This window comes from Hemitrygon akajei, chromosome 1 (assembly GCF_048418815.1).
Source record: "Hemitrygon akajei chromosome 1, sHemAka1.3, whole genome shotgun sequence".
Lineage (NCBI taxonomy): Eukaryota > Metazoa > Chordata > Chondrichthyes > Myliobatiformes > Dasyatidae > Hemitrygon > Hemitrygon akajei.
In genome coordinates this window covers 94,400,293-94,427,096 of record NC_133124.1, presented here as the reverse complement: position 1 = coordinate 94,427,096, position 26,804 = coordinate 94,400,293, and the positions used below count along the sequence as shown (strand labels likewise).

General features: G+C 38.8%; 1 protein-coding gene across 11 annotated transcripts in view; it reads right to left on the bottom strand.

Annotated features, from left to right (window-relative positions):
• Positions 1-1,456: 1,456 nt before the first annotated feature.
• The window catches only part of adgrb1a (adhesion G protein-coupled receptor B1a), a 575,895-nt gene continuing 550,547 nt past the window's right edge, over positions 1,457-26,804 (bottom strand). For 6 of the 11 annotated variants that reach the window (XM_073048159.1, XM_073048205.1, XM_073048135.1 and 3 more), the window contains 6 exons: positions 24,770-24,823; positions 24,061-24,132; positions 16,899-16,934; positions 16,698-16,802; positions 6,137-6,190; positions 1,457-2,385 (listed from right to left, as the gene is read on the bottom strand). In XM_073048159.1, coding sequence (XP_072904260.1) covers positions 2,188-2,385; positions 6,137-6,190; positions 16,698-16,802; positions 16,899-16,934; positions 24,061-24,132; positions 24,770-24,823 — 519 coding nt within the window. In that variant the 3' untranslated portion in view covers positions 1,457-2,187. The remainder of the gene's footprint in view (positions 2,386-6,136; positions 6,191-16,697; positions 16,803-16,898; positions 16,935-24,060; positions 24,133-24,769; positions 24,824-26,804) is intronic. The other 5 variants (XM_073048179.1, XM_073048220.1, XM_073048145.1 and 2 more) reach the window with 4 other exon arrangements.

Here is a 26,804-nt window from a genome sequence, read left to right as displayed (position 1 = left end):
TGGTTCAATCCTAAACTTGGCTACTATCTGCTCTCCTAGTGACCGTGTTCTTCAGGTGTTCCAGTTTCCTCCCACATCCCAAAGGCTCCCAGGTTGGTAGTTTCACTGTCCACTGCAGATTGTTCCAAATTGGTAGAATCTGGGAGGAACAGAAGGGATATGTAAAGGCAGAGAAAATTAAGGAAGAATGGATTTGCTCAGTGAGCTGGCATAGACTATGTGGGCTGAATTGTTTGTCTTTTATGTCTTGACAAAACATGGTGAGTTATGTGAAGCCATTGTTGGGCTGTGGGGGATATTAACAGGTTAGGGAGGGCAAGAGATTGCTGGGTTGAGTGGGAGATTGGAGATGTTCAGTATATTGGACATGAGTCTGGGGAGAGGCATGTCATTACCCTCAAGAAAGCTAACGATAATCATATCCAGTTTACTAAGTCCACCACCCTGCTTTCAAGGTGAATGACAGTATCATCCTCATGAATGGTGTGGATGGAAATTTCATTAGTTCCAAAAAGGTGAATTATCACTGAAAACATCCAGTTGAAATTCTAGAGTAAATTCCATTTTGAAATCAGTTTTCAGAACTGGAGAAATGAAATGCACACTTGGATCTCTGGTTTTTAAAAAGAAACCTGAAGGACTAACAGAAGTGTGTGATTACTGATGGACCTTCTGTTGAGGACAGGAAACCAGTTAAATCCACCCCTTCCTTACAATCACAGGACGAGTCAAGAAACAATGATCTTTGACTATTTCATTTGTTTCCTCCTTGGGGGAAATCACAAGATTGCATTCTTCTGTGGAGAATAGTTAAGTCAGCACACAGAAGCAAGTTAAGCTCAAATATATTTTATATGACACAAAAGAGTCCACTTTGGTCCATCAAGTTTATGTAGCCCACAGAGCAATCTTATTCCCCAGTAATTTTCCTTACAGCTGATTCACCATACATTCCTATCAACTCCACTCAGACTCTACCCCTTGCTTACAATGAAGGCTATTTACAGTGGCCAATTAACGTAACAATCTGCACACATTTAAGATGTGACAGGAAGCCAGAGTACCAGAGAAAATAGGGAGAATCTCTAAAAATGGCACCGGAGGTCAGAATTGATCTTGGGTTGTTGGAGCTATTATTCACTAAGTAGCTGGAGATATGGTCCAGCAGAAACTATGGCAATATAGAATTAAACTAAATTTTCAGGAGTACTCATTACTCTCACACATCAAATAATGATGGGTAAATATGGCTAAGTGAATCTCTGTTTCAGAGAACTGGCAGAAAGTTAATGTCCCATCCTGTGTGAAAATGTGAGGATCCATTTTTTCAAGCCTTTCTTCAAACGATTATTTCTGATAATAGTCACCAAGTAAGTTTATGCTCTTCTAGTTCTCATTGTTAGATCAGCTGTAATTTTTCCTGGTCCTTCATAATGAGTTTTAGTAAGTACACTACTTATAGTTTACATTTTTATTAGAAAGGACACATTCATTTGTGCTCTGAAAACTGTACAGAAAAACTGACAAACATGGATATAGGAAACCAGAACCAGTTTAACCAACCATAAAAGTAGAATCTTGTAGGTCAACAATTATTAAACACGTGGCATAACATTAGCTTTACTCTGTTGTTGTACAGAACACTGTTAAAGTTTGTTAACTTAACAGGAAAATTAAACACAGTAGAAAGATATTTAAGCTAAAAGTCAATAGGTGTAATAATTACATATTATACAGCAGGGTAGCCAAGGCCTTGTGCTTTCAATTTATATATCTAAAATCTTGACAGGTACATCACAGTTTTTAAGTATGTTCATTGTATTTACTATTTGAAATTTCTTTTTTATATAATACACAATATGACAAGAAAATGCCATTAAATTTTGATGCAAAAAATGCTTGCATATCAAGCAATCAACACTAAACTGGTTACTTGTTTTTTTTGTATATATTTATATATATATTTATATATATATATAATTTGCCCATTATTGTCTTTGATAAGAGCTTCTGGACTACGAGTATTGAGTTCGCTAGCGTGTTTTCTCACTGCAGTGAGACAACACGACGCTGACTGCATCACAAGGTTTAAAACAATATCTCTCTGAGAACAAGATATCTGTACTGTATAAGGTTTCAAAAGAAACCAATCTGTTTTAAAATTTAAAAAAAAGGTCGCTCCTCAGATCAGACTTCAGTCTGAAGGTCAATGATGTCCTGTCCACCAAGTGGTATTGTGGCTCCTGTTTTCTCCCATTCTACTGTTCTCATTTCTAAGGGAGAATGCTGAGTGGGATCCAGTTCCTTTTTCAGCCATGTGGGTGGAGATTGTATTTTTCGGATCCCTTCCCAAGGCCGCTTGATTGGAGTCTGCTTCTCCTGCTGCTAACGGGATGAGAAGCTTATTAATTACAATTAAGACCAAGGAACTAAGCTCCAGAATTAGAAATAAAGGGCTTTCCATTTACTTGAATTTTATAAACTAAATACATGCGAAAGAAAAAGACTATACTTTCACTTGTATATAAAAAACACAAGAAATTCTGTCAATGCTGGAAATCCAAAGCAACAAATACAAAATTCTGGAGAAACTCAACAGGTCAGGCAGCACCCAAGTAAGTGAACAGTCAATGCTTCAGGCCAAGACCCTTCTTCAGGACTAGAAAAGACAGGTAGGTGGAGATGAGTCCATGGCCAGATCAGCTATGATCTTATTGAATGGCGGAGCAGGCAGATAGCCCACTCCTGCTCCTATTTCTTATGAAAGGAAGGCGGAAGATGCCAGAATCAATAAAGTTTGGGGAGGAGGAGGATAGCTAGAAGGTGATAAGTGAAGCCAGGTGGGTGGGAAAGGTAAACAGCTGGAGAGGAAGGAGAGTAGAGTGAATCACAGAAGGAAGGGAAGGAGGAGGTGATAGGCAGACAGGAAGAGATAAGAGAGCAGAATGAGGAATAGAAGAAGAGAGGAAGGGGAGTGATTTTCTTTTAAACTGGAAGGAGAAATCAATATTCATGCCATCAGATTCGAGGCTATCCAGACGGAATATAAGGTGTTGCTCCACCACCAAGAGTGTCCTGGAAATTCTGCTTTTAACAGAGCAGAGGGCCTTGATGAAGAGACCATAAGACAAAGGAGCAGAAGTCAGCCATTCGGCCCATTGAGTCTACTCCACCATTTCATCAGGAGCTGATCCAATCTCCCCTTTAGTCCCATTCTCCTGCCTTCTCACCATAACCTTTGATGCCCTGACTACTCAGATACCTATCAATCTCTGCCTTAAATACACCCAATGATTTAGCCTCCACTGCTGCCCGTGACAACAAATTCCATAGATTCACCACCCTCTGGCTAAGTGGTCCCCCAATTTAGAATGGATCTCAGCAATGTAGAGGAAGCCTCATTGGGAGCACTGGACACAATAGATGTCTCTGGCAGATTCACAAGTGAGGTGTTGCCTCAGAGATGGCCCATGCTCAGCTCATCATTTTCCTCAACTTTACCTCCAACTTCCACCCTGCCCTTGTATTCACTTAGTCTATTTCTGACACATCCCTCCCCTATCTCGATCTCTCTGTCTCTATCTCTGGAAACAAACTGTTGAGCAGTATCTTTTATAAGCCTACCAATACCCACAGCTGTCTTGATTACCTCTTCCACCCTGTCTCCTGTAAAAATGCTATTCCATTTTCTCAGTTCCTTCATCTGCTGCTTCTGTTCTCAGGATGTGGCTTTCCTTTCCAGGGCACCATAGGTGTCCTCCTTCAACGAATGGGATTTCCTTCCTCCACCATTGATGCTGCCCTCACCTGCATATCCTCCATTTCCTGAACAACCACGCTCACCCCATCCTTCCGCCATCTTAACAGTTATAGAGTTCCTCCTGTTCTTACCTACCAGCCCATGAGCCTCTGCATCCAACATATCAATTCTCTACAACTTCCACCATCTCCAAAGGGATCCTACCACCAAACACATCTTTACCTCCCCCTCTTCATTTTTCACATGGATCACTCCCTCTGTGACCCTAGTCTTCCTCGCTCACCTTCATTTAGGGTCCCAAACAGTCCTTCTAGGTGAGGTAGTGCTTCACCTGCAAATCTGCTGGGGTTGCCTATGTGTCTGGTTCTCCTGATGTGATCTACATTGGTGAGGGCTTTCGTAAATTGGGGACTGCTTCATTGAGCAGGAACTTCCCGGTGGCTAAATAGTCTAATTCTGATTCCCATTCCGATATGTCCGTCAATAGTTTTCTCTTGTGTCATGATGAGGCCACCATTAGGTTGGAGGAGCAACACCTCATATTCCGTCTGGATAGACAACAGCCTGATGGCATGAATATTGATTTCTCCTTCTGGTAAACAAATTCACCCCCTCCCCTGCTCCTCTATTCCCCATTCTGGCCTCTTACCCCTTTTACTCAACTGCATATCAGCTGGTGCCCCTCCTTCTTCCTTTACACCCAGGTTCCACTTTCCTCTCCTCTCAGTTTCCTTCTTCAGCTCTTTTGTTACCTATCTGGCTCCAGCTATCACCTTCTATCTATCCTCCTTCCCCTCCCCCAACCTTTTTATTCCTTTCCAGTCCGGATGAAGGGTCTCGGCCTGAATTGTCAACTGTTTGTTCATTTCCATAGAAGCTGCCTGATCTGCCGAGTTTGTCCAGCATTTTGTGTGTGTTGCATTAAAACTGAATGCTATCTTTCTTTCTCAAGTTGCATGAGAATGTGCTTGTCGTGTCAGTTCCTGAATTGGGTAAAGAGAAATAATCAAACTTTCCTCAGAGCATAATGGTTGCTGTGTGGTCATGACTACGTAATTACCTCCCAGCTGAGAGATAGAAGTGGGGTCAGTGCAACACAATCATTTGGACAGAAGGTTTATTGGACGACCATAAAGAAAAGACTATGGAAAATTGGGAGCATTGTAGTTGTGACCTCACTTGCACATAAAATTCTTCAGTCATTTAAGCCATATAATTGGTTTGCACAGAGAATACGTTCACACTTGACAGTGGACATAAATAGAACTTTAGGCTACCATTACTAAAATCTCTCCGGGGATGACTTGATGGGGTCGTAAAGAATAAATCCTAATGGTGTTTGTTCACTTTAATATCTTAGTGTAGCTGTTTCTGCACACTTCCTGATAGCTGTCATAATGTGAAATAGTCACTATGTTAAGAAGGCTGTGCCAACATGAAGGCTGTATTCTTTGGTGCTTAGAAGAATGAACAGTGATCTTACTAAGACATGCAAGTTCCTAAAAGGACACATTAAGGTGGATGTTGGGGCCTTTCACTGGAGGTGCTTAAAGAGCCATTTCTTTTTAGTAGATGGGTGGGGGGGGGTGGGGAGGGATGGAGTTCAGAGTCAAAGGAGCCAGCACACAGAGGAGTTGAAGCCTGGAGTGAATCAGTCGTGGTTAAATTAAATGATAGGGCAGGATTGAAAGACCAAATGACCATTCCTGCTCCTATTTTCTTGTGTTGTTCTGCTAACTTAGAAACAGCCATCAATACATTTTATGATTTACTGCAGTTTGTCTAATTATTATAAGTCTTATATGGCTCTTCTGATTTAATGCAAACTTATGGAAAAAGTCGCTTAAAACTCAATTAGCTCCCTATGTAATTTGTACTACAACCTTTGATATTCCTTGGTATTATGCAGTTTAATGGGTGAAAAGCAGCCAGTCATTGTGAAATAATATAATCCGTGAGGTTAGCACCTTTTAAAAGAATTTCACTTAATTATCTTAGTAGGTTAGGAAATAGTTCTAAGAAACTTTTCTCAGCCGACTTGCTTTTGTGCAACTTACAAAGCAAGGAGAAGTGGTAGAGGAGAGCATAACACCTGAGTGGTCTCAAAAGCTAGGTGTCGATCACAAATGGGGTCCCATGATAATTTTATATTCAGCCTAACTCTCTATCATTGCCTCTGTCAAATGTATCTTTCCAGACAAGCTATTTTCCCTACATTTATTTCTTGGCACACAAACTGAGCTGCTGTAAAATGTTGGGTTTGAGACTCTCTTTGAGAATTCTTAATTACTAGGCCATTCAACTGAGCACAGTGCCAGAGACATGCTGAAAACAGTAAACTGTTAAGAAGTCAGTTAATAAAAACGTCGCACTTACATTGAGACTGGCTTTATCACTTCCTGCTGATGAAACACTCCATCGTTTCGCAGCCTATTAACAAAGAAAACAACTTTAAAAACTAAAAGTACAGAACAGCATTAATAAGGGCCGGTACTACAATACTGGATAATCTGCATTACAAATACCTGCTGAAAGTGTAGTAACAATACTCATTTCATTTATTTGTTTTTACTTACTGAGATACAATACAAAACAGGTCCTTCTTGCTCTACAAGCCGCACTGCCCAGCAACCCATTTTAACCCAAGCCTAATCACAGGCCAATTTATAATAGCCAATTAACTTACCAACCGGTACTTATTTGGACAGTGGGAGGAAACCTAAGCACCTGGAGAAAATCCACATGGCCATGGGGAGAATATACAGACTCTTTACAGTACCAGCGACCCAGGTTCAATTCCTGCCACTGCCTGTAAGGAGTTGTGCTAACCACTATGCTTCCGTGCTGTTCCAGTACAGAAACTCAAAACACTAGCCAATATGGAGATGCTGATAAGCTAAATAAATGTTGGGGTTTGTCAGCATTATGACAAAATGATTTTTATAGTAAATAGAATTCAAACATTACACTTATTAAAATGTACTTGATTCTGACAGAACTCACAAGGGAGAATGTTTTTCCTGGCTGGAAGGAATCTAGAACCATGTGTCAATGTCTAGCAATACTGGATTAACTACGTAGGACTGAGATAAGGAAAAACTTTTCTACCAAAGAAAGTTTGAAATCCAATTTGTTGTATATATTTAAGAAGATTTCTGTACACAAAATTTATCATTGAACATAAACATAGCATTGAGTTAGAGGATCAGGCAAGATTATAATGTATGGTAGAACAAACTTGAAGGGCTAAGTGGTCTATTCCAACTATTATTTCATGCATCCATTTATTTTGATCTGAATAATAATGTCTTTCTATAAGAAGTATTGTCAATATTTTGAAATTAACTTTGCATTGCTTGGATTGGACTAGAGTCAGAAGTTAAATTTAACATGAACAATAACTTGGCGTAACATCCTTTGGTGTAATAATTGTTGTCATAAATATTGTGATATATTCTCAGATATATATCATATCTTGACCCATATGAACATAAGAAATAGGAGTAGGAGTAGGCCAGCTGGCTTGTGGAGCCTGCGTCGCCATTCAAAAAGACCATGGCTGATCTTGGCCATGGACTCATCTCCACTCACTTGCCTTTTCCATTTAACCTTTACTTCCCCTACAATGCAAAAATCTATCCAGCTTTGTCTTAAATATATTTACTGAGGCAGCCTCCACTGCTTTATTGGGCAGAGAAATCCACAGATTCACTATTCTCTGGGAAAAGCAGTTCCTCCTCAATTCTGTCCTAAATCTACTCCCCCGAATCTTGAGACTCTGTCCCATAGTTCTAGTGCCACCCATCTAGTTCTAGACTCAACGTCAGAAGGTTGTGGATTCAAGCCCCGTTCTGGAGATCAGAGCACAATCATCTCATTTCATATTTCAATTCCTATGCAGCAGAAACAAAGTTACACTCAAAAATCTAAATGTTAATCTGAGCCCATGCCTCCCCTTTCCATGAATATAAAGAAGGTCCATTTGGATTATTCTGAAGAATATGGGATTTAACTTTCAATCAATATAACTAAAACTTATTGGCCTACCCATTATTGCATTGATATTTGTGTGGGCTTCTAGTGCAGATAGGGTCTACAACAATGACTTCAATGGTTGCAAAGCCCTTTGTATGTTGGGAGATTGTGAAAGACACAATAAATGCAAGTCAGTCAATGCATCATGATACCACTGTACAATTTTACCACCTTCTGGATTTTTTTTACCATTTTCCACGATTTACAATTAAAATGGAAAAGACAAAATGGGTAAAATGATTACAAATTAATTTAAATTGACACTGCTAACACTGGCCAACATTAACTGGTATTTTTAGAGGGAACTTAGGTGCCAAAATTACAAGGCTTGATACTGCAATGAGAGTGCTGGCTTTGGTACTCTTATGCAAAATTCGGACAACTGCATGGAGAGGAAAGACTTAGAGGCAAATGGAAGTAGTTTAGATGGGCTTCTTGATATGGATGGATTGGGCCAAAGGGCTTTTTCCGTGTCATATGATTCGGTGACTCTACAATAAAGGGGATGTTCATAATTTCTATTTATTACATTAAATGTGTTAAATTTAACTGATTATATGTTTTATATTCTATGTGTTTTGCTTTTTTTTGTTGACATTTGTGCAACTTGTTCTTTTTTGTGCGTGTGGGGCGGTGTGATGTTTTGCATACTTTTCTTTGAACGGATTCCATGGTTTTCTTTGTTTCATGCTGTCTATGGGGAAGATGAACCTCATAGTTACATACTGCATACCCACTTTGATAATAAATGCACTTTCAATCTTTGAAATTGTAATAGTTATTAATTCTTTGATCCAAGCATGGAGAGCAGCTTAAATTTAGAGGTGAGCTGAGAGGCAGCAGCAACTAATGTAAAACAATGACCATTTACTTTACTTTATGGCATCAAGTAGCTTTAGAAAAACTGAAATCAATGTGGATCTGGACAAAACCCTTGTGTATATATAGAGCCACGTCTAACATAAAGGTTTTGCTTGCCACAGATTATCACCTCAGTGTTGTGCCCGAGGCTAACTGATGATTAGTGACTTCCCTTCCACTATGAGGTCAAAAATCTGAATGTTCAAAGATGTTGATGAATGCCATTGTATTTTAGATCTATAGGAGTGAGCTCTAATTGGGGATGATAGCAAATATTTGTAAATCTGAGGATGACTCAAAACTTGCCACTGCCAAGAACTGCAAAGCAGATAGTGTTAAATAAATGAAAACAGGGTATTAACATGCTGGTGGAATGTAACACATAGGAGATGGTATTTAAAGCAGAGATTTGTGTGGTGATGTATTTTGGTTGGAAAATGAGGAGAGGTAATATAGCATATTGTTCTAAAAGGGGTGAAGGAGTAAAGAACCTCAAAGGAAATGGGCACAAATAAGGACCAACAATTAAAAGCGATGGCACAAAACATTTCAGTGGGGATGGCAGACATGGCATGAAACCGCTTCACTTTTCTGCACAAGTGCTGCTCCAACAACATTCATAAAGCACAGTACCAGTCAGGAACAATCAGCTGGTAATATGCTAGCCCGTCCACCAAGAGGTTCCCTTGGAATGAAAGTAACTTGTTTCCACTCCAGTTCCATGTGTGACTGCTTTCCATGTGGGGAAGCTGTTACACACCAGCTAACAACTGGCCTTTACAGAGGGTGGTCTTGACCAAATGGCAAGGAGATCCAAAACAAATGTGGGCCAGCAACTCCATCTCCCTTCCTTTTCTCTTCCTATCCATCTTAATTTCCCTTCCTAAGATCTTTATCAATAACCTTGACAAGAACATAGAAAAGTGCAGCATAGAAACAGGCCTTCCAGCCCACAAGATTGTGCCAAACTAACGAGACTGGTAATCACAATTCCCAATAAAACTAATCTTTTCTGCCTACACAATGTCTGTATCTTCCATTTCCTGCACATTCATGTGCTTAGCCATAGGCCTCTTGAACACCGCTATTGTATTTCTCTTCACAATCACCCCATACAGAGCATTCCAAGCACCATCACTCTGTAAAAAAAAACCTGCACAACACATCTCCTTTGAATTTACCTCTCATCTTAAATGCATGCCCTCTGGAATTAGACATCCCAACCCTGAGGTAAAGATACTACTGTATACTCTATCTATGCCTCTCAAAATCTTAAAACCCTCTATCAGATTTCCCCTCAGCTTCCAATACTTATTTGAAAAGTTATTGAGATACTTGTAAAATAGGCCTTTCTAGCCCTTCAAGCCTCACTGCACAGCAACCCCCAATTTAACCCTAGCCTAATTATGGGACAATTTACAATGAGCCAATAATCCACAAATCAGTACCTCTTTGGATTGTGGGAAGAAACCAGAGGACCAAGAGGAGACCCATATGGTCACAGGAAGGACATACAAACTCCTTACAGACAGCAGGAGGAATTGAACCCAGGTTTCTGGTACTGTAGAGCATTATGCTAACTACCATGCCACCATAATACTCCAAAGAAAACAAGTACAACAATACAAGTTTAGCCAAAATCTCCTGATAGCCCATGCCCTCTAATCCAGCCAGCATCCTGGTAAACCTCTTCAGCACCCTTTCCAAAGCTTCCATATCCTTCCTATGATAGGACAACCAGAAATGCATGCAATACTCCAGATGCAGCTTAACCTGACTTTTGTAAAGCTGCAACATGTCTCTGACTCTTGAACTCAGTCCCCCGACTAATGAAGGCAAGCATACCATAAGCTTCTTTAACATCTTATCAACCTGTGGAGCCACTTTCATGGTTACTGACCCCAATATCCCTTTGCACATCAGCACCGTTAAAAGTCTTGCTGTTACCAAATACAGTCCATTTACAGTTGATCTTCCAGAGTAAAACACTTCATATTTGGCCTGAAAACTCCATCTGCCATTTCTCTGCCCATAGAAGGGGTACCGTCATCATTGATGAAGGAAGAGTAGTAGATGTAGTGTATATGGATTTCAGCAAGGCATTTAATAAGGTACCCCATGCAAGGCTTATTGAGAAAGGAGACATAGGATCTAAGAGGACATTGCTTTGTGGATCCAGAACTGGCTTGCCCACAGAAGGCAAAAGAGTTGTTGTAGACAGGTCATATTCTGCATGGAGGCCAGTGACCAGTGGTGTGCCTGTTCATGATTTTTATAAATGAGTAGGATGAGGAAATGGAGAGATGGGTTAGTAAGTTTGCTGATGACACAAAGGTTGGAGGTGTTGTGGATAGTGTGGAGGGCTGTCAGAGGTTAAAGCGGGACATTGATAGGATACAGAACTGGGCTGAGCAGTGACAGATGGAGTTCAACCCAGGTAAGTGTGAAGTGGTTCATTTTGGTAGGCCAAATATGATGGCAGAATATAGCATTAATGGTAAGACTCTTGGCAGTGTGAAGGATCAGAGGGATCTTGGCGTCTGAGTCCATAGGACACTCAAAGCAGCTGTGCAGGTTGACTCTGTGGTTAAGAAGGCATATGCTGTACTGGCCTTCATCAATTGTGGAATTGAACTTAGGAGCCGAGAGGTAATGTTGCAGCTATATGGAACCCTGGTCAGACCCCACTTGGAGTACTGTGTGCAGTTCTGGTCACCTCAGTACAGGAAGGATGTGGGAACCATAGAAAGGGTGCAGAGGAGATTTACAAGGATGTTGTCTGGATTGGGGAGCATGCCTTATGAAAACAGGTTGAGTGAACTTGGCCTTTTCTCCTTGAAGTGAAGGAGGATGAGAGGTGACCTGATAGAGGTGCATAAGATGATGAGAGACATCGATTGTGTGGATAGTCAGAGGCTTTTTCCCCAGGGCTTAAATAGCTGCCACAAGTGGACATAGGTTTAAGGTGCTTGGGAGTAGGCACAAAAGAAATGTCAGGGGCAAGTTTTTTTTTAATGCAGAATGTGGTGAGTGCGTGAAATGGGCTGCCGGCAACAGTGGTGGAGGCGGATATGATAGGGTCTTTTAAGAGACTTTTGGATAGGTACATGGAAAAATAAAGGGCTATGGGTAACACTAGGTAATTTCTAAGGTAGGGACATGTTCGGCATAACTTTGTGGGCCGAAGGGCCTGTATTGTGCTGTAGGTTTTCTATGTTTATATATGTACCTTCATCAATCAACTACTTGCAAAACTCAATCAGTTAATAAAACATAACTTGTTCTGCACAAAGTAATGCTGTCTGTAATTATGCCGTGGTTTGCCAAATGCTCATAAATCCTATCCCAAAGAATCACCTCCAGTAACTTAGTTGTTCCAGTAATTGTTCCAGACCTCAGCAATCTCATCTCTTGCCTTTCTCAATAACTTGGTGTATACTTAATTAGTCTGGAGGACTGAATTACCTTAAATTTTCTTTAAGGGACCCAATACTACCTTATTTTATCTTGAAAGGCCCTAACAAATTAGCACACTACTCACTATTCGCAAACACGTTCTCGTATTTTGTAAATACAGAATTAAAGTACTCCTTTAGGACCCCATCCACATCTTCTGGCTACAAACACAAATTCCCTGCTTTATCTTTGATTGGTCCTATACGTTCTGCAATTATGCTCTTGCTCTTGAGGTATGCACAGAATGCACAGAATGCCGTGGGATTCACTTTAATCCTACTTGCAAAGGACTCTTCAGGGCCATTCATGGCTTGCCTAATTCCCTTCTTGAGTTCTTTTCTGGCTTCTTTATATTCCTGAAAGTTTTAGCTTCCTAAACCTACTTCCCTTGACATCTCAGGTTTGCTGACCTTGTCATCCTTGTCCTTCTTTCTTACTGGAACCTATCTGTCCTGTACTCTGTGCAAGTTGCTCTTTACAAATGGCTGAAATATCTAAATGTCAAATGTGGACTTGCCCCAATAACTCTCCAGTTTCATGACTAATACACTAGTAATTCTCCCCTCTCCAATTTAATATTCTTTTGCAAGATCCATACTTTTTTTAAATCTGTAGCTATCTTAAAACTTGAGGATGATCGTGATTGTTGCTACCCAAGTCTTTTCCCACAGAATGATCAGTCACCAGGCCGGGCTCATCCCTCAACATCAAGCCCGTATGGCTCCCCCTCTTCTTGAACTCTCTACAGATTGATTTACAAATCCCTCTTGGATGCCTGAAATAAACTTTGCCTCCTTTAAACCTCTTGTACTAAGGAGGTCCCTGTCTATATTAGGGAAGTTCAAGTCATCCACTACAACAATCCTGTTATTTTTATACCTTTCCCTAATCTACCTGCATATGTATTCTTCATTGTACCAGTGACTACTGGCAGGTCTGTAGAGTAATCCCATCAGAGTGGGACAGCAGAATCACAGCTTTCTTATTTAAAAACCATTTATTTAAATACCTGTCATGAGTTCCCTTCAGAGATGAGTAGAAACCTCCCATCCTTGCCTGGTCTGTTCTGTATATGACTTAGATCCACTGATATGTCTGAGCTTTCCCTGCCCTCTTAGTTCAACTGAGGACAGACAATAAAATCTTGCCTTGCCAACAATAGCTGTGCTCCTTGAACCAACCAAAAACACCAGCACCTTCTCAAGATTGGATAATTGATAACATCTTTGACAGGGATGCCCAGACAGCATAATTTTCAATATAAAATAAGACAGTGTCAGGGAGGCTCAGGTAACTCAGAGCATGAGATAATAAAATATAGAACAGTAAAACACAAGAACAGGTCTTTTGGCCATTGATGTTGGACAGAACTAATCAAGCTAATGACACCTAATTACACTAATCCCCTCTGCTCGCACATGGTCCAAATCCATTCTCTGCATATTCCGAATGGACAAGGGGACAAAACTGCAAATGACTTTAATTTAAAAACAGAACTTGCATTCATTCTGTGTCTTATATGCTTTTAAGGTTTTCCCTCAATAATTCACACTTAATAAAATATATACTCACAACTAATGAAACCAGTTGAAGGGCCTGTTCCTGTGCTGTACTCTTCTGTTTCAAAATGTTGTAATGTGATTTTTTTTAAAAATGTAGAAGCTATTTTGTATGCAGTAAAGACCAGGAACTGAAGAAATAATGCCCAGGGTTGTAGAATTAAAACCAGCCATCTTAGGTTTGAAGTGAGAGTGGAGAGATTCAGTAAGAATTTGAGGAGCAACATTTTTCACCCAGAACATGGTCAGTATATGGAACGAGCTGCCAGCATTAGTGGTTGAGGCAGGTATATCAACAACATGTAATGGATACTTGAACAGGTACTGGACATGAGCAGGAACAATTTAGATGGATATGGGCCAAATATGGGCAAATGGGACTAGCTTAGATGGGAATCTTGGTTGACATGGACTAGTTGAGCCTGTTTTCAAACTCTCTGACTCAAAATAGTCTGTTTTGATCCATTCTGTTACGGAATAAATGCTGGATTAAGACAGGATTCTTCAACAAATTTGGTTTTTCACTAAGTGGAACAGACTGGGTTGTCCTTTACCTCCCTATGGTTATTACAGTCACAGCTGGTGACATTGTCCATTAGTGTTAAAAGTTACACTTTCACACGTACTCAAGATGGCAGACAGATAAATACATCATTATAGAGAATCTCTGAAGATACAACATTTCACCATTACAGGCCTCCTCACTAATCTCCCTTCTGGCCCGTTCACGTCCTCCCTCACTTCCATTCAGCGCCCCAAACAGTCCTTCCAAGCGAGGCAACATTTCACCTGCAAATCTGCTGGGGGTCATCCATTGTATCTGGTGATCCCAATGCAGCCTCCTCTGTACTGGTGAGACCATCGTAAATCAGAGGGCTGCTTTGTTGAGCACTTTTGCTCCATCCGCCAAGAGCGGAACTTCCCGGTGGCCAACATTTTAATTCCAATTCCCATTCCTATTCTGACATGTCAGGCCATGGCCTCCTCTTGTGTCAAGTGAGGCCACCGTCAGGATAGAATAGCAACACCTTATATTCCATCTGGGTAGCCTCTAACCTGATGGCATGAATATCGACTTCTTCTTCCAGTAAATAATCTCCCCCCCCCCACCCACACCCCTCTTCTATTCCCCACTCTGGCTTCTTATCTCTTCTCACCTCCCCCTGGGTCCCCTCCTCCTTCCCTTTCTCCAATGGTCCACTCTCCTCTCCTATCATGTTCGTTCCTCTCCAGCTCTTTATCTTTCCTGCCCACCTGGCTTCACCTTTCACCTTCTTGCTATCTTCCTTCTCATTCTCCATCCTTTTATTCTGGTGGCTTGCTCCTTCCTTTCCAGTCCTCAAGAACAGTCCAGGCTGAAACGTCAACTGATTACTCATTTCCATAGATGCTGCATGACCTGCTAAGTTCCTGCAGCATATTGTGTGTGTTGCACTGAAATGTTAGCTTAGGCTATGTGTTGAGGTCTCTGCAGTGGGCCTTCAATTCATGACCTTTTAATTCAGAAGTAGGCGTACTGCTGTAAAGCCAAGGCTAGCATACCTAATTTCACACTCAGAACATGCTCAGCAGGCAATTAATTAGTTTTTGTAACAAAGATCTATTATTATAAAAATGTATATTGAAGTAAATGCATCACTGGTGAGGCTTTAATTGAAGTACACAAAAGACAATGGTTTTGGCAAGTTTGAATTTTCCCCTGGAAAGTGGTCTGATAATTTCCACAGTTGACTATCTTATTTTTCTCCAAAAAACATACGTCTTGACAACATCCCTATGAGTCTACTTCCTGGCTACATAACAAGGGTCATCACCGAGGTCAACTCCTTTCACTGTTTAACATCCGCAATTCTCTGATTGAACTAAATTAATGACAATGTTACTATTGAAATATTGAGATAGGCAACTAACATAGTAAAAGCAAAGTTCAGGGATGTGATTTTGACAAGTTTTGGAATTTTTTTGAATTGTCTTTCATTAATCAGGGAAATAAGTTTAAAAAGATTCATATTGGTCATCTGATTTGGCTGAAGTGCTTTTTCAAATAACCTACATTTCAAAGAAAAACTTTGTTGAATCAATCAAAATCTTCTTGTGAGGTCTCTCAAGGCATTAAATGTTGACTCGTGGTGTAATGTAGACATAAGTGTTCAGGTACCAGCAAGTCAGAATACATATATGGAGGAGGAGATTGAATGTATTTCTATGTCTGCAAATGGCACAACACTGAAGATTTTGAGCTTTGAGGAGGATACAAACAGGTTCAAGGAGATTTGGGCAAATTGAGTGAATGGGCTCATACTTAGCTACAATGGCCCTTGTATTCAACTCTCCAATGGTCATGGTTACAAAGGATATGTATCGGATATATACAAGTCTAATGTATATGGTACATTTGACATGTTGAATCTATGGAATACAATGAAGCCAATGTATCAGTATAATTTATCCAATGTATTGTACAGATTGGATACAATGTATCCAATGTATCTAAATTATCCAGGGGAAAAGGTATGAATGTGAAGTTATGCACTAAAAAAATTGAAAGATAGTACTGTATGTTGATTAGTGAGGGACTGGGAAATGTTGATGCACAAAGGAATGTGTATACCAGCCACTAAAAACAAACCTGCTGTTAAGAAAACAAATGGTATATTGGCCCATATTGCAAGAGATTCTGAGTACAGAAGCACAATTATCTTACAACAGTTATACAAGGCTTATAGCACACACCTGAAGAATTATATGTAGTTCTGGAATCCTTTTTTAAAAGCCTGTACTTGTCACAGAGGGAATGCAATGAAAAGTTCACCAGACTAATTTTTGTGATGGAGGAAGTAAGTGAACCACTGGAGAACGAGAATGTCACTCATGTGGCTGCAAACCAAATCATTATTATGACGAGATAGCATGTATAATTTGCAGTGAAGCTGTGACAATAATTCATAGCCATAAGGACTACACCGATAATGTAGAAAGGGTTTTGAATTTATGAGCCCTCTTGGATTACAGATACCCATTCTTACTTTGTTGTCTACTGTTGGAGATTCTCTATCTTTCTCAGCATGCTGAAGTTTCCTGTTTAGATCCTGAAACATGTCCTGATGCCGTTTCCTTGTGTGCATTATTTTCTAGAGATTGAAAGCAAGACATCAGTTAAAATGCAGCTGAGTGCACCTGGTACAGAATCAACACTTAAAGCAGTGAACTTAACAGAAAAGGCTTACCTCAAAGTCTAATTCGGCATATCTAGATTTTCTTCGCTGGAAAACAAATTGGACAATTAGTAGCATCTTTTTAGAAATAAATAGCAAACTACGATCCAGATGGGGTGGCTAATATTTCACTTAAATCTATTTTAACAATCACAACCCCACTTCACTGTTGTCATCATAATGTTTTTGGAGAAGACTTCAACTTCATCACGTTTCACCACGTTGTGAGGAGCCAGGGGAGATTTGGATAATGCCAAGCATTCGATGACATTCTCTAATCATGAAAATCCAAAGACATATTGCTCAGGTTGACAAAAAGAACTTATTTTTCACTGGGTAATTGGTATGGCACTATGCTTAATCAATTTAGGCAATCTCAAGTCAATTCCTTGAGGAAGTGGTCGTAGCACACTTTGTCTTGGCAATCTCATTCAGATCTGCTACAGGATAGCTGATGAGTGAAATTGGATATTATTCTGCTACTGCAAGAGACATTTGGAGCTTAATCAGAGATGTTTTGTTGGCACAGAACTTCACTTTGCATCTAATTGTGTAAAACGTGACCCGAGAATACCGACACCGATTTTCTGAAAGAAAGTGTTGACTTAACTTTCTTGACAAACACAGCAACAAAAAAAATTAAAAGAACTCGGATGTAAAAGGTTACTGAAATAACTCTCTGTAAAATGAGAAAACACTACGAACACTTCATTTCTCCAGACACATAACACAAAGACATAAATCATTCTGAAATGCTGACCACATCACTTCAAGCAGATGTCACTTTCAATATAATGGTACTCCATACAAAAACATTTTACAAAACACTTACTCAGGGAGGTAGTGGTCTGAAGTCATTTTGGGTCAAAGCACAATGATAGTTGTAAAGGGATTATATATAAAGCAGATCAGGGTTTGGACTAGGGAGGAATGAGCTCTTTAAAGTAGCTGCTTCAAAGTGACACTGAGGTAGATGGATCAGAATCCTTTCCAACACTGCTCCTTTGTTTCCTCTTCTACTCTGCAAGCGATAACTCAAGTATATTTAATCATGTCTACAGATAGTCAAAGGTTTTTCAGGTTCAAGGTGATCAGGTTTAAACAGCTCAAATTCTTCTTAATAATTTACTACTGTCAGTAATGTACTTTGTTAGCTTTAAGTGAAAACTCTGGTTAAATAATAATGATGTGCTCTTATTTGGCACTGACTTATCAAATTTACAACCACTGGTACACTAATCTTTCAACCGAGGACCAAAGTTACTGAATAATTCTAGAACATAGAACACAGAAAATCTACAGCACATTACAGGCCCTTCAGCCCACAATGTTATGCTGACCATGTAACCTACTCTAGAAACTGCCTAGAATTTCCCTACAGCATAGCCCTCTATTTTTCTAAGCTCCGTGTACCTATCTAAGAGTCTCTTAAAAGACCCTATTGTATCTACCTCCATCACCATCACTGACAGTGCATTCCATTCCATGCACCCACCACCATTAATTCTAATAAAGCACCATGAATGTGAAACACTTAACTTTGCTTCTCTTTAAACATCTGCTGCCTAACCTGATGAATATTTCAAGCACTTTGTTTTATTTCAGACTGCCAGTACCTGCAATTGATGTTCTTTGCTTTTCAGTACTCAAGTTGCAAGCCAAGCTTTGGTACTATTGTAACTGACAATGCTAGTGAGACAATATGGACTCCAAATCTAGTGACCACTAGGGGGGTGCCAGAAATAGGCTTAAATTTTGGTCTACAAATAATACTCACATTCTTCTTGGAATGTGTTTCTTAATTCTTATAAGATTTATGTAATTCATGGCCACTCCTTTCTTCAATGCCTTTTTAAAAAATAATTTTTGCATCATCTTAGCATTGAAATTGAAGGCTTAAAAGCCATAAGACACATTTTATGACCATACCAATGATGTGTGATCCCTCCTCAACCAATCTCCAACTCTTAGCATATTTGATTATATCCGCCTTCTTCTAAAATAGTATGTCCATTGGTTAACCAATTTCATAATCTTCAATGTTTTTATTAAAACTAGGTCATCTCTTCCAATGGCTTCTATTCTTGCTTTCACTGTTGCCTCCAAACCCCTTCAAAAGTCAGTAACATTACACAAAAATCCAGCATTATGTTTCACTAACATCTAACTCCACGTCAGGAAAGGCACAGTCATTCCTTCCAACGTCCACTAACCTGACTAAGAATCAGGTTTAATATTGCTGGCCTATGCCATGAAATTTGTTGTTTTATGGCAACAGTACATTGCAATAATAAAAAAAGACTATAAATTACAAGTAGTACATTTAAAAAAAAACTTAAAAACTAATTCAAAAAGAGAGGGAAATATACTATGGTAGTGTTCATGGGTCCATTCAGAAATCTGATGGCAGAGGGGAAGTTGTTCCTAAAACTTTGTTCCTAAGTCTTCCTCAATGGCAGCAATGAAAAGAGGGCATGTCTTGGGCAGTTTGAGTCCTTAATGATGGATGTTGCCTTTCTGAGGCATTGTCTCTTGAAGGAAATCAAGGATCTAGATGCCCTGCAATACTACGTTTGGGAAGATTAGAGCTGCCTTCAACCCCCCCCCCCCCCCCCCAATTAACTCTGTTTCCCTTCACTTGATTCCATTTACCTCTCTGGCTACTGTTCAAAGCTGAACAAGCTTATTTGCAATTATCAGAATTATCCATTAATCAATTACAATCATCTGTTGTCCAGTTTCTGTCCTGCGAAATGTATTGGGATATATGCCTAGGATAAAAGTGCAATATTAGTGAAAGTTGTAGCATTAGAATCCATGCTTATTTACTTAGGAATGATCTGGGTTTTTTTAAATTTTAGAGTGAGGTTATCAAAGATCCATTCAAATTAATCACATTTTAGAGTAACATCACTTGTACTGCTTTTATTTCCAAAACTGTAAAGTACTGTAGATCAGTCTCTGAAAACGACTGCAAGCAAAGCAGAACTGTGTAGCAAGATGATGATGATGAAAAGTTCATCCAAAATATTAACATATCTTTCAGATAATGACTGATTACCTACTGTGCACTTCCAACAGTGTTTGTTATTATTCACAGAATGGGTGGGAGGAGGCTTAGCATTAACAGTGAATTCAACACTTAATCATAATGAAACCATTTATTAAAAAAAGTGTGGTGACAATGGCAAGTAGATCAGAGGGAGAGCTGTCTTCAATACTTAAAACAAAAAAAGGATGCTGTTTACATTAGATTCATGGAAGGAGAATATATATTCATGCAGTGATGACATTAATCATCACTGAGCTCCTCTTTCAGAATACGCTTCCAGTTTTGCCAAAACTGCTTTCTTGGGAATATACTATCTGTGTGGCTGAAGGTACCAGCCAAACAAATTCACCAAACAAGCCATTTGGATACAACAATAAAGCGCTGCACCAATTTACCGTTTCTCCGGAGATCGAGGAAAATTTCTACTCTCAGGAGTTAGATAATGACTCATACATAATTCATTTTTTTAAACCATGTCTTTTAATTTTTCATTGCTTATATGGGGTATTGTAACATACCAGTCAAGTTACTGAACTAATAATCAGAAAAAAACAGCACTAGTAAAACAGAAATGTGCTCAAATACCACCATATCAATTGGGGAACCTAAATTCAGCCAATTAAGTAACATTTGATCCACTGCAACATAACTTTTGGCTGATCTCTGAAATGCCCCAACAAACCTAACTTTCTATTACAAGTTCGTAAAGGAATAGAGAATAAATGCTGTCCTTGCCGGTGATTTAATATGCAACATCAAAAGAGCAACTGAAAAGGCATATCAGAGAGGCATTTGGGACACTAAGTGGAATAGAAAAGGTTACTATTCCAAGTTAAATCCTGAAGGAATCCAGGTACAAAGTAGTAAAAATGCAAGTTCAGAACTTGTGTCAGGATTGTTTCTCCAGAGGAACTGAAGGCCCCAAACAGCAATGGATAGTAGTACAGGGCAATTTTCAGGAGCACTCAAAAGGCAAGTGGATTCTTAGGCAGACAGAAATGTTTCAGTGAAAGGCTGCACCTCATGAGCACAAAGGATCAACTGAAAAAAAGTTTCTGTACAACTAAACAACACACACAATTTCCAACATCTGCAGATTTTTGCTTGCTTGTTTCTGTATACCTACTCAGTCAAGTCTTTTTCTTTGTCATATGTGTGATCATTGACTCGGCAGGATGATTTTTGTTTCAACATCCAAGTAAAACCATTACACATAATTTAACCAATGTATAGTGTATGTAAAAATATTTGGGGCAAATGTTAGTCAAATATCAAGAATCAATGAATTGTTAAATAAATTAATTGTTTCGAAAATGAACATTATAAATAAATTATAGATTTGGTGATTTTGATCAATGAGTTTACATGTATGTTGAAATCAATCAGGTATTCTTCAAATGAAGAATTTAAAGAAATTAAGTTTTAAAGTTGAAATCCAATGAATAATGTAAACAATTTGTGACCACAAATTACAATTACAGCAAAGCTACTAAAAAGTTCAAAATAAACTATAGTTGTTGTTAAATTATTTTTTGAAGTAATTGTGCAACCTAACTTTCAGATTTAACGATCCACAAAGTATCCAGAGCTGATGGGTTGCATCCTCAAAGCAATTACACATTCATTTGTTGGGTTCTTTGTAGAAGCACCATAAATACTTCAGGATATTTCCCCCAAAGAAGTAGAGAGCAATGTAGTGAAGCTGGGAAAACACTGGCCAGACACATCTCATGTTCTGTAGTTCAAAAATTAGAATAAGCACAGAATCCCAAAGGCTTGGGCTATTGGTGATAATTTAATGAAGTGAACTCTGTGAGAGTTCAGATTATTAAGATATTCAAAATCTGTTGATTAGGAGCAGTACTTTCAGAAGATATTTAATAAAGCACCTTCCTATTAAAATTTGTGGCATGTGGTAATAGTCCATGTGGAATTCAAAAAGTATAGAAAGCTGAAAGGATATGGTTATCTTAAATACGGTGCACCTGCTTTCTAGTTGTCTAAAGGATGTGTACGTAATCAAAAGAGGAATCAAAACTTGATTAATTTCACATAGAATGGTCTTGCAAACTGTGAACTTATACTGGACCTCTCAAATTCCAAGAATTGTTTCCTGCTTTATACAGTAAGGTGAAGAATTTCGTTGAAGGCTGGTATATCTGTAAATCCTCCTCCTCCCTTAATTGGTGCTCGAGGTTGGTGTAGTGTTTTATAGGCGGGGAAGAAGGGAGAATACATAATGGAGACCTGAATTGATGGGGGTAATGAATGGTAGGACTACTGTGCAAGTAAGGAGCCAAAGAATGCTGAGCTGCAGGGAATCTGAGCTCTGAGATTGTCAGGCTAATGCTCCAGACCATAATGCAAGTAGATGCCATGTGTCTTATGCAGACCTGTTGTCCCACTCACAGATCATGCATGTATACTTGAATTTTGAAAAGATGAACCTCAAAATATGTGTCCGGCATTGTTTAAAGCTACATTGCAGTATAACTGTATCATACGAGTACTGCAAACTACACTGACAAATCACAAAAGCTGAATTTCTGCAGTTCACAGTGAGGCTTAATTAGATTCCTTTCTTCTTGCACTATCTAAATAATTTCTATGCTTACATGCCTTGGAATATTAAAACTGGACATTAGTAAAGGAGAAATAGATACGGTGCAGACATATGGAGGGGAAGGATTTATACAGATAAAATGCTGAATTTTAATAGCTGGTACACTGAATATAAAAATCAAAGAGAGTGGAACGGAATTTGTACAACACATTGTTAAACTATCGTTATAATATTGCGGCGAATCCCTGGATCCCCATTACAGGGAGCATTAAACAAAAGACCATGCAAAGCTGAGATTTTCTGAAACTGTCTCATTATAGAGTATGATTACATAGTCTAATGAAGGGCTCAAAAACCAGATGCATTTTGCAGTAGAGCAGAGGGTGTTAAGGAAGGACATAAAGCAGTCAAAATTAAGAAAATTTGATAGATGTCATTAAATATTATTTCCACTGCTTAACAAATCAGCACAGGTGGTGCATGCATTTTGAATAGTCTCAAAAGAATTAAAAGAAAAGTTAAAGTATTTTTCAGAAATCCATTCCCTTAACAATATTTATCAGTGTTATGTGATTGAAAATTGATTTTTCCTACCTTCAACTTCTGAGTGATTTCACATCACACCAGATAAGGCCTTTTGGCATGAGTCACTTTTGCACATCTAGCACAATTTTCCCTTCAGTCGTACATTGGATGATATGCTTTCCCTGCAGAACTATTTGGGAGCACTGTATAGGATAACCCAGACAAAGCTGTCTGTAATGTAAGCTGTTGTCAGTCATGCTTAAGTATTATATGCTGGATTGGGACACCTATAAACTAGTCTATTACGTATTAATGTCAATAGGTTATGCTTCGTATATCTACAAATATTCTTTAAGGAGGTAACTTAATTAAAACACGAGCTGTTTTGTTGACATAATTCAATTGCACATTTAGATGTTGTTTTATAAAGTCCAATATCAGAAAGGTCTTCAGAAATCAACCAATTATGCTCAACAATTTTATGGGAATAGAAAACAGAATGTACTGAAAGCCATAAGCCCTGACTGAGGATAGTAACTTGTACCATTTCATGGCATGTGTTCTTTGTTTCTTAATGTTCTGAATATCCATAAGTGAGTAGCAAGGGAAACAACTGGAATATAAAGTTTGCTAATGACACCAAACTCTACATGTAGATCATCAGAATGATTTGTAGCCTTCGAGACATTTGAATGAATTAAGTGGATGAGGTAATGAATATGAAATTATACATAAATATGAAATAAGACATACACAGTGGGAATACTATGCTCACAGGACTTGTAAAGCTCATGATTAAACACCACATTTAAGGGTAATTTTCTTAATTCTGCTCCCAGTATGAAGTTTTGCCTACTGGGAATGTGCATCAGCGATCTACATACACACTCTCCAAAGTATTCTGTCCTTTGTATCAATTTTAGTGGGTAGAAAAACAAAAATTTCCAATGTGAACTTTCAGCAAAATCAAACCAGGAGCACAAGGTCATAAAATCAGCCCTTTAGACTTCCATGTACAATTTTCATTATCCTACCTTCAACGGTACACTGACACATTGGAGAGAATTCAGAGATGAGCGACTAGGATTATTCTGGGATTTAGGGCTCTATAGATTGAAAAGAAGACAGCAAGATCTGATCTTACTTCCACTGAAGAATTGTCAATTAAGGGACATACAGACAGACACAGTATTCAATTTTGATTTCAATCATAGAACCAGCAAACATAAAAACAAATTTATCTAGCACCCCACATGAGTGGAGATTATAAAATCCCCACTGAGACATTAATTGGGTTAGGCAGAACCTATAGGATCTGGGGAGGAACTATGCAAAAATAACTTTCTATATTCTATGTTGTGGAAATTAAGATCAAGAAATATTAACAATTTATCAGAAATGCAAACTGCCTTTTGTTTATTCAATTGGTGCAGAGGAAAAGTGAGATTTAATACGATAGGATTCTAACACGCTGCAGTTTCTGAAACAACATAAATTCTACTAAAGTAAAAATGGTCTATTCTAAATCTGCAGGCAGCAGTTCCCCATAGGCACTTTTAATATCGGTACAATGTATATAACTTCCTGGAAAACTTCGCCCCAGTTATGCTAAATAAATCAGCCACCTGTATTGAAGACCATGCCTATGGCAAGACCTCAGAAAAATCTATACAGAACTGTTTTACTATTTGTTTATTTTTAGGATAAGAAGACAATATATTTAATCTGTTAGAAATGTTATACCTTGGGCAGCTCACTATAAGTTTGCAAGGTTTGCATTTGTGTCCTTTTCCACAACTGCAAAAAAAAAGTTATTCTTCAGTTAACTCCTAACTCAAGCAAATCTTCATGTGCCAATCCAGAAAACAAATTGCCAGGAAATTAAGTTGCATTGGAAACATAACCAATTCCACTGCACTGTTGGCCCAATGAGCATTTTTTTTACTCCATGGAGACACAGTTAAAACTGTGCAGCCTTGGTTCATATTTCCGTCCCCATGTTAGGGGGAACTATGGAGTGTTCCAAATTCCACACGATTAAAAATCAACAATTTCAGATTTCACAATGCAATAAAAACATGTTCACATTAACTTTTAACAATAAAATACATGGTATAGAAATAAAATTTAATAACCCACAATTGTTCAAAGCAGTAAGTGTGCTCAATTCTATGAATTTTTCTGGTTTTTCAACTAATCTTCAGCCAACGTTAAGGTCAAAGTCTCACAGAAATTCTATTCAGGGCTGTTTTGCTCACTTCCTTCAGATAAATGTATCCTATATTACAAAGTGGAATATTCTGCTGGTTCCTGTTGACATTGAGCTCCTGTTGAGGCAAGCATCTCTAAGTATAACAGGAATCAGCTGCTTTCTTCAGACACCATTAACAAGTATATATGCATTGGGCTGAATGGCTTACTTCTGTACCAGATGTTTCAAATACTCTATAAATTTTCCATTACTACATTTGAAATTCTGAAGCATTCCTCTTTCCCTTTTACATGCAAAACTCACTTTTTGAAGTGAAGTAGAGAATGCTGGGATTAAGCAGCAGGACATAGCTCTGTGGAGAAAGTCAGGTAAATGACCTATCATCAGAACCTGAATAAAAGTTAATCAGTAGAACACTTCTCTTCCCACTGAACCTGGTGAGGATTTCTAGCATGGATGATTTTATATCAAATTTTCAGAATTTCAGTACTGTTGGATTTTCTGATATTGCTTAGAATGTGAACAGCAATTTAACAGTGCATGAGATAAAACCCAGTCAGTGATATTCAGCCTCTGCTTGAATGTTTCAAACTCCTGATTCCAACTTAACCAGCTTCGTACCCTCTCAGTGCATAATGTTACCCAAATATATCATTTAGTCAGCGGATCCTTTGCTATATGCTTTGGAATGAGAAAAGCCCACCAAGTGTTGGTCTGGGCTATACGGACACAACTTCTAACAACCAATGGAATGGTTGACTCCCTTTCAGATACCACTACAATCTCCCAAACCAAACAGCATTGATAACGGTATGTTGAAAGTCACAGTGCATACGAAAGCTAGATAAGCTAGATATACGAAAGCTAGTCACCGATTTCCGGTGACCAGTGGTGTGCCTCAGGGATCTGTACTGGGTCCAGTGTTGTTTGTTATATATATTAATGATCTGGAATGATGGGATGGTAAATTGGATTAGTAAGTATGCAGATGATACTAAGATAGGTGGCGTTGTGGATAGTGAAATAGGTTTTCAAAGCTTGCAGAGAGATTTAGGCCAGTTAGAAGAGTGGGCTGAAAGATGGCAGATGGGAGTTTAATGCTGATAAGTGTGAGGTGCTACATTTTGGTAGGAATAATCAAAATAGGACATATATGGTAAATGGTAGGGCATTGAGGAATGCAGTAGAACAGAGTGATCTAGGAATAATGGTGCATAGCTCCCTGAAGGTGGAATCTCATGTGGATAGGGTGGTGAAGAAAGCTTTTGGTATGCTGGCCTTTATAAATCAGAGCATTGAGTATAGGAGTTGGGATGTAATGTTAAAATTGTATAAGGCATTGGTGAGGCCAAATTTGGAGTATTGTGTACAGTTCTGGTCACCGAATTATAGGAAGGATGTCAACAAAATAGAGAGAGTACAGAGGAGATTTACTAGAATGTTACCAGGGTTTCAGCACCTAAGTTACAGAGAAAGGTTGAACAAGTTAGGTCTTTATTCTTTGGAGCATAGAAGGTTGAGGGGGACTTGATAGAGGTATTTAAAATTATGAGGGGGATAGATAGA